This window comes from Perca fluviatilis, chromosome 1, assembly GCF_010015445.1.
Source record: "Perca fluviatilis chromosome 1, GENO_Pfluv_1.0, whole genome shotgun sequence".
NCBI classification, from domain to species: domain Eukaryota; kingdom Metazoa; phylum Chordata; class Actinopteri; order Perciformes; family Percidae; genus Perca; species Perca fluviatilis.
In genome coordinates, this window is record NC_053112.1 from 36213665 (window position 1) to 36225973 (window position 12309).

General features: G+C 42.9%; 2 protein-coding genes across 2 annotated transcripts in view; one reads left to right on the top strand and one right to left on the bottom strand.

The window, feature by feature from the left end:
* Window positions 1-3746, bottom strand: part of eif3ba (eukaryotic translation initiation factor 3, subunit Ba) — a 9408-nt gene extending 5662 nt beyond the window's left edge. The window contains exons 1-8 of the mRNA XM_039800727.1: window positions 3524-3746; window positions 2000-2192; window positions 1794-1913; window positions 1644-1701; window positions 1368-1496; window positions 1100-1257; window positions 303-434; window positions 75-141 (exon numbers count right to left, since the gene is read on the bottom strand). Coding sequence (XP_039656661.1) covers window positions 75-141; window positions 303-434; window positions 1100-1257; window positions 1368-1496; window positions 1644-1701; window positions 1794-1913; window positions 2000-2192; window positions 3524-3623 — 957 coding nt within the window. The 5' untranslated portion in view covers window positions 3624-3746. The remainder of the gene's footprint in view (window positions 1-74; window positions 142-302; window positions 435-1099; window positions 1258-1367; window positions 1497-1643; window positions 1702-1793; window positions 1914-1999; window positions 2193-3523) is intronic.
* Window position 3747: 1 nt separating this feature from the next.
* On the top strand, window positions 3748-12217 carry brat1 (BRCA1-associated ATM activator 1). Its single transcript, XM_039800739.1, is given in 12 exon segments — window positions 3748-4317; window positions 4921-5069; window positions 5144-5291; window positions 5444-5970; window positions 7027-7073; window positions 7304-7395; window positions 7482-7585; window positions 7687-7873; window positions 8268-8341; window positions 9678-9762; window positions 9874-10157; window positions 11018-12217. Coding segments are annotated over 12 exon segments (2703 nt in total). The 5' UTR covers window positions 3748-4190; the 3' UTR covers window positions 11897-12217.
* The last annotated feature ends 92 nt before the right edge of the window (window positions 12218-12309 follow it).

Consider the following 12309-nt stretch of genomic DNA (forward strand, 5'->3'; position numbering starts at 1 on the left):
ACATGGCTTTAATATCACCTGCACACTTTACATGAATAAATACAACTGTAGTTGTTTTTGGTAAGGGTACTTACTGGAGTCTCGTAGATGCTCAGCGTGTCGGTGGTCATCCTGGCAAAGAACTTCCCATCGTGGCTCCATCTGAGAACCAATATGATCCATTATCATATTTGTGTATATGTGTATGTATGTATGTATGTATGTATGTATATGCAAGTGACTGCAGGAGCAACACATGTGAAAGCATCACTGGAGTAAATGGGATTTTTACAACGAGAAAGAAACCAGCGCAGAGTACTGACTTGAATATGGGCCAGTGTGCAGAGCTCTCGCAATGGAAACCTCTCTTCTTCTGTCCGGTTAGAATGTCCCAGATGATGATGGCCTGTGGGTCCTCCTTGGTGTCCATCAGTGGACTGAAAGTCACCACATACCTGGAAGGCACCAAAACCACACATGGAGCTTCAGACGATTCAGAAACAAAGCAGTTCATCTCACATGGATGATAATTTAAGATAATCAGCTTAACAGTTTTGAGCCAGGACCTTCGGTATTTGGATATTTTTTTCAACATTTAGGTAGATAGAAAGCATCAGACTATGTATCAGCAGATGCCCAACGATAATCACAGCGCAAAAAACTGGATTGTGACATCCCTAGTTTATTGTAATCTTTTGTTTAAAATGATATTCCATTGGTTGTCTGTACACGTCTCGCTTCTTTAAAAAGCAAAACATTCAGACTTTTGTGAATCTAGCTAAAAATCTACATTGCTCTTTTCAGTGTGAATCATATTTATCTAAAGTTTTTATAAAGGTGGTGCTAAATTAACCGCAGAGATAAGTTAGAGGGGGACTTTGTTTCTTTGCGTTTCTTCTTTAGATGCCACAGAAGAAGATTTTTGCCACATTTCATTATTACAGTTAAGACTTGTATTCAAACAGCTGCATTAGAATGACATCATTTCAATTACACTGCATCCATTCACATCACTCAATAATCGTAACTTCCCCACTGGAGATCAATAATAATAAAAATAAAAAAGGTATATCAAGTATCACACACAAACTTCATCGGGTTCATTCAGAATATTGATTACCTCTCACATGGTGAGAAGTCGATGAGGGACACTCCCTGATGGCTGAACCTCTGAATCTGTTTGAACTTCTCGCCGCCCCACAATGCAATGCCACGTTGGTGGAAGGTGGCCAGGTAGGTGCCTTTTGGAGACCAGCGGACGTACGTCTCTGTCCAGCGCTGCATCAAGACACAGAAACGTTACTAGTCTGCAAGCCAACCACTACTGTTGATTTACATTTAATACGAGCCTATTAACCCTGCACTTCAAAGTGTGATCTGCTACTTACTGCTCTCTCTTCAGCTGTGATTGGCTCCTTAGCGTCGTTTGCGAAAATGGCGGTCCTCTCTCCGGCTTCGTAGATCACACTGTACTGGTCACGACAGTCTGCGTCCTCAATCCAATGGCGCATATTACCCTGAACAGACAGACATATATTGATGTTAAGTGGCCAATTTTAAAGGATTGCATAGAAGTTAAACCTTTGAGAATAAAAAACCTTATATTTAATAAATTACTACTAGAAAAAATAAGTATTAAAAAAAATGTAATAAATAATACTCACAAAATCTTTGAATGGCTGCTTCTCTGGAGTTTCCCACTCATCACTGATGTTCATGTACCTGGGGAAATAAGCAAAAAGAATGAATCTACTTGTTTTACATATATCTGCGGTCACATTTGCTGCACTCCTTATCAGACACTGAAGACTTACTTGTCGAAGTCAGTAAAGAGGTTGACCCTGAATGTATGCTGTTTGTCGAGTTTGTATCCATCTGCGTTCTTTACCGCCTCGAGGGCCTGGGTAGGACCACAATACTCCAAGAAGATGTATCTGTGTAAGATATGGGTCTGCGTTACATCTTGAATACAACCTTTTGCATTATAATGTCATAACATAGTAGACAGTGATACACATACCCTTTGGTCAAGCCATCAGCATCTGGATAGAACTCGTTGGTGATCTTGCCAAACTTGGAGAAAATCTTGTGTATGACATTCTTGAGTTTCTCCAAACGCTCTGGGCCGACCTGAGGGACGTTGTCAACCACCACCACCGAGTCTATACCGTCAGCCTCCTGGGGCTTCTCTCTCAGGATGTCTTCCAAGAACTCTGAAGAGAAGAGAGGGAGGGGTGGGAAACAGTATCGTTAAGTAACTTATCTGATCGGTCTGTGTTAGCCTGGGCTTCCAAATACATTTGCGTGCCCCAATGTCTCTCAATTCAAACTGCAACGCGACCACTGGCTTCAATTTTTTTTTTGTGTGTGTGTAAAAGACAGACAGGAAAAAAGGGAGGGTACATGCAACAAAGGTTCTCGGATGGAATTCAATTAGTGATGTTGCAGGTACATAGTATGAGCCTTTGCCAATATACCACTCACTAGTCAAATTTCACATGCCCAGTTGGCAGGTAAAAGACGGTGCACTATAGAAATAGTTATTTATAGCTTGAATTATATTACTTTTCAGAAGTGCACTACAATCAGTTGGCAGTTCATTAGGTACATCTATCTTAAACTAATACAATCTCATGTTTCAGAGAGGTGTTAATCCAATGTTATGGTTATTTTGGAGGCTGTAGTTTGTGGTGCTGTTGAATTGTATTCGTTTACACTAATAGGGATTTCTAATGTTTAGACTAACGTCAATGATTTACAAAGGGTGAACATCATTTATAAAAAAAATAAAAGAAAAAAATAAACTGCTCTTAGTTAACGCAATGCAATTTAACAGCACCACAAACCTCCAAAAATTACCACACAGTTGAACCAACACCAGTGTGAACGAAAACTGAACATTATACTTCATACAGGGGATGTTTTTGCAGGGCTGTTGTATTAAAACTTAATAGATTTTCAGCTAGGGTCCTAATTGACTGGCAGCTGAGTGTATAAGTGGTATTCATTTTGCTGAGGTGTCATTTGTTCGCGTTTTATTTGCAGACCTGAGGGTTAATATGGACCACACTACGCTCCACCCTCTGCGTTAGGATTAATGTTAATGTTACACTGATGTGAAAGACAGCTTCTACTACCAGCTGCTTCATGCAAACCATGCAACGGTCTTGGTCCCAATCACCTATTCCGACAGCTAACATTACGAGAAAATGGGCATCATTAGTGAGCTTTGCCCCCCTGTTTCAATTTTCCAAATGACAGCGACAAGGCCACAGTGAGGGGTTTGGGTGAGGCTACAACGGTAATGTTAGGGATATTAACGTTAAACGGCGTTGGTGTTTGAGAATACTTTTAGTCAAAACGGCGATGTATCCGTTTAATTCCTGATAATCCGACCTCAACGTTTAGCTAGACATTACGGGCGAGAAGGCAAAATGACAAGCTAGCTAGCTAGCTTTGTAGCATATGTAGTACCGTTAATACGGCTGTGAGCTAACTGTTAGCAACAGGCCAGAAAGCCGGCATTTTTCCTGCTGCCCCTCACCCTCATCTTCGATGTCATCCTCGAAGTCCTCCGGGTCGCTGAAGGAAGGCTCCTCCTCGTCATACTCGGGGTCGTCCACCATATCCACCGTATCTTGCATTTATCAGGTACTACGAGACGGATTTCTCGCCACTACAGAGCAGAATCCCAAAAACTAAGAGGCTGACGGTCATCGACCGGTGCGGCACCATGTGCGATTATGTGAAAATGGACGATGTGACGGAAACGCAACACCGGAACTGGTTCGGAGGGAAGGAAACGCTGCGCTGAGAAGTTAGAGTTGTAAAACATAGGGACCGGTGCTATCTGGGGCCTGCACATGCAATGTAACCTGACCACGCGTTTATAGATCAGTCGACCGTGCAAGCGTCCTTGTTATGACTCTCATATTTTACACTGAAAGAAATAAGAGGGACGCCACAAACCGGTAGACCCGAAACAATTTCCCGCGAGATGGACGTTGAGCTAAACTAGGAGGAATAACTTAGCTAATTTTGTTATTTTTGCTAACGTTAGCTGTTACCTTTCACTCAATACTACATAGCTTCTAGCTGTATTTCCAGATACGTGAGTCGGAGTTAACTCTGTATGCTTCAATGTAACTATCCAGCTGTAAACTTACAGTTTATCCTAAATGCTCATAACATAACACACACACGTTAGTACCATGGACAGAGAGTGTGCTTCGCTGCTGCCCAGTGTGTGTGAGGTACTGGCGGACTCAGGGAGGTCTGTGCCCGATGACACCAGCCTGGAGAAACTGTTGGACTGGTTTACAGAGCTCACCGAGGCTGGTTAGTACTAAACTTGGCGGGATAGTTTGGTTATCTGTCATATGTCATCTGGTTTGGACTGATGCGGTTATCCTATACTAAGTAATAAACTCATTTACCACAACATAATCAAAACAAATAGATGGGAGGAATCTGTAGTCAGTATTGTATGGAGTCGATGAATAAAAACGGCTGAATAGAAGTTGTGCTGTATTAACAAAGAAAAAGAAACAAAAGCCACAACACTAAGTATTGTGTGTGTGTGTGTGTGTGTGTGTGTGTGTGTGTGTGTGTGTGTGTGTGTGTGTGTGTGTGTGTGTCATGGGGCACACCGGGCTGTGTTATTGTCCCATTGTAGTGGTCGATTCATTTCTGTCAGTCGACTAATACCCTTTTTAATTTCTCTAGATACAATACTTACATGGTGGATATTCCGAAATAAATGTATTTATAAAAGTGAAGCTGTCATGTGAAGTCTGGCAAAGGCAAAATGATGCATACCAAATGCAGTAAAGAGTGAGGGGAACAGGGGGGTCTGCCTTGAGGGTTATTCCAGCTGTGGATGGATAGATGGATATTCGATCTGTACCGCTGTCTCATGTCCACCTTTTTCTCCTGATGAAGGAGGATCTCTGCTGGAGGCTTGCCCATGTCTGCTCAAATTCATATCCACTGTGGTTCACAACACAGCTTCAGACCCTGGTGTCCTCTCCTTCACTCTTAGACTCACCGGCTTAATGGCTGCCACTGAGGACGGCTTCAAAATGCTTCAGGTAGAGTTAGTGACACCTTGTACTTTTACCAAATTGTTACAAACAGTTTCTGACTTTGATTATCACCCCTACAGGAACAATCTGTTCTGAACCAGGTCTTCAACCTTCAGCACTGGCAAGAAGCAGGACTCTGGGACGATCCCTGTTTACGGATCGGCTGGATCCAGGGCTTAAGGAGCACGCTGCAACACCCAAAGGCTCTCAGGTTCTTTGTACAATCAGGTGAAACTTAATGTAGGAAATGAGACCACCATTCCTAATATGTTGTATATCATAAAAGACAATTTGATGAGATGGAGACAGGCAATATTTTGGAATAAAGACGTAAGAATTTGACCACTTCATAGCTGAAATCTGTTTTTCTCACTCTCCAGATTTCATTGATTCGCTGCTACAACTCCAGACAGACACAAGTCTATTTGTTGCCTCAGCTGCCAATCAGATGCTCGCCCACATCCTGCTCTTCTTTCAGAAAGTCTTGTCTGCAGGATCTAACGGCGTCAGTAAGACAGAAGAAGAAGATGAGAGGAGGATCCATCACTCCGTCACAGACTTAGAACCCCCAGCCGTCACCATGGAAACCAGCGCAGAGTACAGTGCTGTTGTTAAGGGGATCTCAGAGTACCTCAAGGAGTCTCTGATTCCCAAAGAAAAGACAAAGCTCCATCAGAGTCTGCAGATACTCAAACTTCTGGCCCTGCTCCTGGCCCAGGCCGGACCTCCTCTCCGGGACAAGCTGCTCCAGACAGTCACAGACTCTCTGGAGCAACTGGTGACAGCAGGCTGCAGTCGGCTCACGCTGCCTCTGATGGATGTCATTCTGGCTGCAAACAGGTAGACTGGCTCTCTCATATGAACACAAACACAGTGTAACATGGGAGCATTCAGTTTACAGACAGCAGTCATATTAAAAGTAAATGCACCAATAAATACAATGACATTAAATACAAAAAATGTAAATAATACACAAGTTTTTTTTTTTTTATGATTTTGTTTTTCGGCCTTTCCGCCTTTAATCGATAGGACAGCTAGGTGAGAAAGGGGAGAGACAGGTAACATGCAGGAAATCGTCTCAGGTCGGACTCGAACCCTGGACCTCTGCGTCGAGGCATAAACCTCTCAGTATATGTGCGCCTGCTCTACCCCCTGAACCAACCCGGCCACAAATAATACACAAGTTAACATTATCGTCACAGATCAGACAGAAGGCATCTTCCTCGCCGAAGGAGCTTGGAGTTAACAGTGACTAACAATGCAATGGTGTTAATTTGAATTTATTTTTACAGTTTTTTTTTTTACAAGGCTCCATCCTCTCGTATAAAATCTAAATGTGCCAGAAGGTTGTAAGCGCTCCTGTGAAAGCCCAGTATTAATGTTAAATGATCTTTTGCAGCATAAATCTACTGAGTCCTTTGACAGGTGACCCTTTTCTCTAACCTAACGTACCTTTTAAACTGTCTTTGAATCCTACCCTTACTCAAGCAAATAGCAGATACTCGGCTAGTCTTTATATCTACATTGTACTACTACGCGCATACACGCTTAACTACAGTTACACTAAAGCTCGCTTATATGTAAGCCATAACATTGCTAGTGAATAATACTGTAATTACATACTACATATTTACGCTTATACTGCCTATGCGGACAATGAATAAAAATAAAAGAATTGTATGAAAAAAAAAGTGGTTGTAGCTAAGTTATAACACATTTTTGTGTATTCACAGTAAATACAGTATAAAGAAATGTTATGCTGCACCTGCTGCATAAACATAATGTAAAAAGAAAGAGAGAAACAAATGACACACTGTATAACATAGATATAAAACATACGTATAATGAGTGGTTTCAGTGTTAAAACAATGTTCATGTTTGTGCTTGGCAGCAGCTGCGCCGACGCATCTTCAGATCAAACGCCACCCGCATCGCTATACTTGCGCTAGTCCATGTGCGTTAGCAAACCCGCTGTCATGCTGCAGCTGCTTTGCTGCGCAGAGGTCACCAGTAAGCATCTGGTCACAGCACCACTTCACTTCGCACTCTCCTACAGAATGTGGCTTCACCATCACCAGTTCCAGCTCAGTTTGTTTTCTGACATAGGTAGTTCAAGTCGTAGAAAACCAGGATGTATTTACCCATGGGTGCTGTTTTCTTCTTCTTCTTCTTCTTCTTCTTCTTCTTCTTCTTCTTCTTCTTCTTCTTCTTCTTCTTCTTCTTCTTCTTCTTCTATGCAGTGATACAGTCCACACAGCCCGGGCTGTGAGAATACTACTGCTCCCCCTCGACATTATAACTGGTCCGACTCTACTGGGCACAAACGCCACTGGTAAAACAAACAGATATACACCGTTCACCAAAAAGAATGACCATATTTTTTGCATCTTTATAACTAAATATGTTTTGTCCCTGCAGCAGACGAGCATCCGTTTTCAGTGGTAGAGCAGCTGAAGAGTAAAACCTCCTGCATCTCTATGATCTGTGTCTGTCTGACAAACACACCACAGATCACACTCACGGTGAGGCTGTAAAGACAACCGAACACAGCGGAGAGGAGACTGTATTCGTCATGTGAAGCAGACTAACATCTCTCTCTCTCTCTCTCTCTCTTCCCTCTCAGCTTCCTGGCGTCCTCCCCTGTCCTCCAGTTTTGATTGTCACTGCAGTTGTGTCATTGTTAAGGATCTGCAGTGGCACCTCTTCCTCCTCATCCACTGTTTGCAGCGAGGTTTGCAGGAACGTAATCGGCAGTGGCAAAGTCCAGAAATGTGCCCTAGAGGCTCTGACGGCTCTCAACAGCAGCCCAGGTGACACTGTGTGTTTATGTGGGATGATCCAAATACAAATATTGTTCTCTTTCCCTTCCTAACCACTTTTATGGAAACCTTATTGGAAAGAGATTAAAATCTGCTTTTTTTTTTATTAATCTAACTCCTCAAGTAAATACTGGAAACATACAGCAGAACAGTACAGAATATCATGTTATTTTCTCAGTACTGAGTAGTATAAGTATAAAAGTAAATCTAACTATAAAAAAATTTGATTTCCAATAAAATAGAAGAAAGTTAGATAAAATATCCTATACTGACACAAAACAAATGCTACAGTATATGGACATTATAATGTGTGTTTTCACACACACAAGAGTAGGATTTTTATGATGTAACATTTAGCACCTATCCTCCATCTTGTGTGTTTCAGGAGTGAAGGAGAAGATCAGTGAAGTGTTCACAATTCTGATACAATATCTGGACAATCCTGATTCTGACCCCACTGTAAGTTGTGTGTGTTTCCTGTCTATACATGCTTGATTACAACTTTTTATTTTATTTTTTTACTACTACTACTACTACTACTACTACTGGGGATCAGTGATGAAGAGAAGAAGACACCAGCACTGATTGTTTAAAGAGATTTAAAGAATAAAGTCAAAATATTTGGGCAGAAAAAGTCATCATAGTTCAAGAATAAAGTCATCCTGAAATTTTGCAAGAATAAGTCTTAATATTTCAGTTAAATAACTTTTTTTAATTGTAGTTTAAAGAACTTTGCCACATTGTCAGCTTTTAGAAGCTGAAATGGTTAGTTGAGTAGTCTCGCTTTGCCCGACCTTGCTCCACAGGAGGAGGGTCTGGCTAGTCCACACAGCAATCCGGGATGGGAGAAAAACGTGCTCTGGTTTATTGGCAGTTCTTTAAACCAATCACAATCGTCTTGGGCGGTGCTAAGCTCCGCACGGAGCTACGGTGCCTCTGCAAAATAGCATCGGGAAGGAACTTGTTTTGGTGGAACGTGTGTACGTTCAAAAGTTGTTTTAGTCGTGCAACAGAAAACTCAGATTGGACAGATAGTCTAGCTAGCTGTCTGGATTTAACCTGCAGAGATCTGAGGAGCAGTTAACCATAGTCCTCAGAAATCACCGGAGGTTAGAACGCCAACACAAAGGAAGTGGAAGGTAACGGACATCCGGCCGAAAAAGAGGGACATCCGGCGGAATTTCCGGTGGCAATGGAGCAATCCCGGAAGTGGAAGGTTGTGGATATTAGTTGAATAATCGACTGACAGAAAATGAATATGCAACTATACCAAACACTACCAATACACACCAAACCAAATATTCACTGATTCCAGCATTTCAAATGAATCAAGTGGCTGCTTTTCTGTGTTTCGTATCGTTAAAAAACAAGCGGACAAAACAAGCAATCTCTAGATATCATGTTGGGTTCTGAGAAACTGTGATGGGTAGACCTAAAGATTGATCAAGAGATTAATCATCTGCTAATTAATCTATAATGAAAATAATTGGTAGTGGCCTTAGTGTACACACAGGGATATTTATGTTACCTCACAGATTATAGCACTCTCCAGGAATGGGAAGTAGCTAATGTCTCAGTAAAAGACAGGGAGACAGACATGTATGCTTTGGCTTTTTGGCCGTGTGTCTGGTCACATGAGAGTCTCTAGCCACTGACGGCTCCATATTTGAATTCATTAACTCACAATGAGAGTCTGAGTCTGCTTATGAGGGTTACGAACTTTAGCTACAAAATACCTGTAAATCATTGTTGTTTACTATCATTGAAATGACTGTGTCTGTGTTTCATACTGCAGGTACTCCACAAGTCCTACCAGGCCTTAGTAAAGTGGATCAGAGCGTGCACTGACCTCTCGTTAATAACAGACCAGCTCAGACAAGGTAAAGTTCAGCAGCAGCCTCCTCACTCAAGCTCATAAATACTAGGCTACAGTATTTCTACTGGCTGTATTAAGTAATGTGTCACGGAATTGATATGCATACATGAATTAGATCTGGTGGAGGTAGTGAGGAAGCGTGCGTGTGACATGCGTTGGGAGGTGAGGGACTCGACGGTGGAGTTTCTGGGACACCTGGCCGGTGTGCATGTCTCCGTGTCATCGGGCGAGGAGGTGTGTGATGCGTCCGAGGCTCTGCTGGGCGGCTGCTGTACCACTCCTCTCCTGAGGGAGGCCCTCCAGGATACAGAGAGTTATGTGAGAGCCAGCGCCATCTCTGCACTGGCAAAGACCCTGACGCACAGCTGGCGACAGGGGGCAGCACTCACTCAGGACCAGGTAGGCACAAACTCTTGTACATTTGACTCTGGCACAAAACTACAGGGAAGCACTTGCTGTGGTCAAATTATAGTTTTTCTTCTATCCCTTAAAAAAACATTTTGGATAATTAACATAAGCTGCTACTTTCTTAGGACCGAGTAAAAGATCAGCATTTTTCTTTTTGTAAAGCACTTTGAGCTGCGTTTTATGTTACGAAAGGTGCTATATAAATAAAGTTTATTATTTTTATTATTCACCCATGTACACGCTGATTATTAAGCAATCTATTGGTGTCAGAGCATTTTCTTACTTTTTTCTTCGCTCTTATGATTATTTGTATAATTGCTACCTTGTTCTGGTTTTTGTTCCTTTTTTTTTTGGTAACTCTTTACTTGAAGGTATCTACGTGAGAGTGTCATGACAGTGTCATGAACACATGACACTGTCATGACACATGAACTCTAACCCTAACCATAACTTGTCATGACAAAAACCAAATGACACTTACTAAAAGAAGTGTAACGTCATAAACGTTTATGACGTGTTTATAATGTTTATGACACGTTCACGACAGTGTCATGTCACTCTTTTGTAGATACCTTCAAGTAAAGTGTAACCCTTTTTTTTAACTGTAAATAAGCGATAGAAACATAATTGTTCTTTATACATATATCAGAGTTTGTATATATTTTACATTGTTATTATCCTCTCCTTCTATAATAGTCTCCTTTCATATTTTGTAAAGGGTATTTACTCTCAAACTAAACCTACTTACCTACTTAACTGTGTAGGTGTACTGGGCCTCTAAAGATAAGGACAAAAATAAAAACCGGAGATACAATGATTTCAGATATATCGATGATTTTCTCTTCTTGCAGACTGAAATAGTGAGCCGGCTGCTTGAAATCCTCTCCCAGGACACAGAGGGATTCCCCAGGAGGGCTGTCGTACAATACTTCATCTCCTGGTTCTTTTCACGCTCCTCACACTCGCCTCCATCGTCCTCCACCTCCTCCACTTCTCTCCTGATGGAATGTGTGCGCACCGTCCTCTCCCAGGGCAGCGCCGATTTGGACTGGGAGGTCAAAGTTCACACGCTGGAGCTGGCTGAGCTGCTGCTGGACCAAGCCTTTTCAGCTCACCGCGGTTACAGAAAGGGGTCCGATGCACATCGTGCCCTCCAGCACCCCTATGGTGTAGTTTCTGATCAGGCCTACGCGCTTCACACACACACCGGCACGCACACAGAGGGCGTGCAGTCCGATCTGGCCCATGTGGTCGAGCAGGGAGTCATCTCAGCGTTGTTGAGCGGTCTGGTTGACTGCGATAGACCTGTGGCTCTGAAGGCCTGTCGACTGCTGATAACACTCAGAGAGACGATCTGCCCTCTGTCGCTAGGGGCGCTGGATGCAACTGCTGCCACGGCAACAGTATCCTGCGAACTGCTTGGCAGGGGCTGGGGCCAGGAGATCACAAAGATACTGGGGATGGAGAAGAGCGATCGGGCCAGAGAGGCGGACGTCTCGGCACAGAGAAGTTCCGGCGCAGCAGATGGGGGAGGAGACAGCGTGACCGTGAGCGTGTGCGAGGTGTTGAGGTCTCTGGGTTTAGACGAGAGGCTGGACGTCCTGACTCAAAGCAGCGACCACATCCACAACTCTCCCCTCTCTCTGCTGCAGGACATACTGACTGCGAGCGGCGCTCACACTCATCCAGACACAAAGCCGGGGCAAGAGGTCATAGTGGACTGCTACTGACACACACACACACACACACACACACACACACACACACACACACACACACACACACAAACACAGGGTTGGGCATCGTTTTGGATTTTAACAATTCTGATTCCAATTCCGATTCTTCCTTTTCGATTCCGGTTCTTATCGATTCTGGGGTGGAGTTGAAACAGGTCACATGCCTATTTTCACAAATAAGAGGACACTTTTATTTCGATTCCATGGTGATTTGCAGTTTTACCGGGCTTTTTCAACGTAAAATAAAGCCACGCTAGAGCGCTGCTTACTGGGCTCCAAGGCTGCAACACAACAAGCGCCTGGCCGCTATGGAAACCAAACCAAATCCTCTCAACGATTCCAATAAAGAAACGATTCTACCAGAATCGTAATTTTTGAAACGATTCCAAGTAGGAAACTGTTCTTGA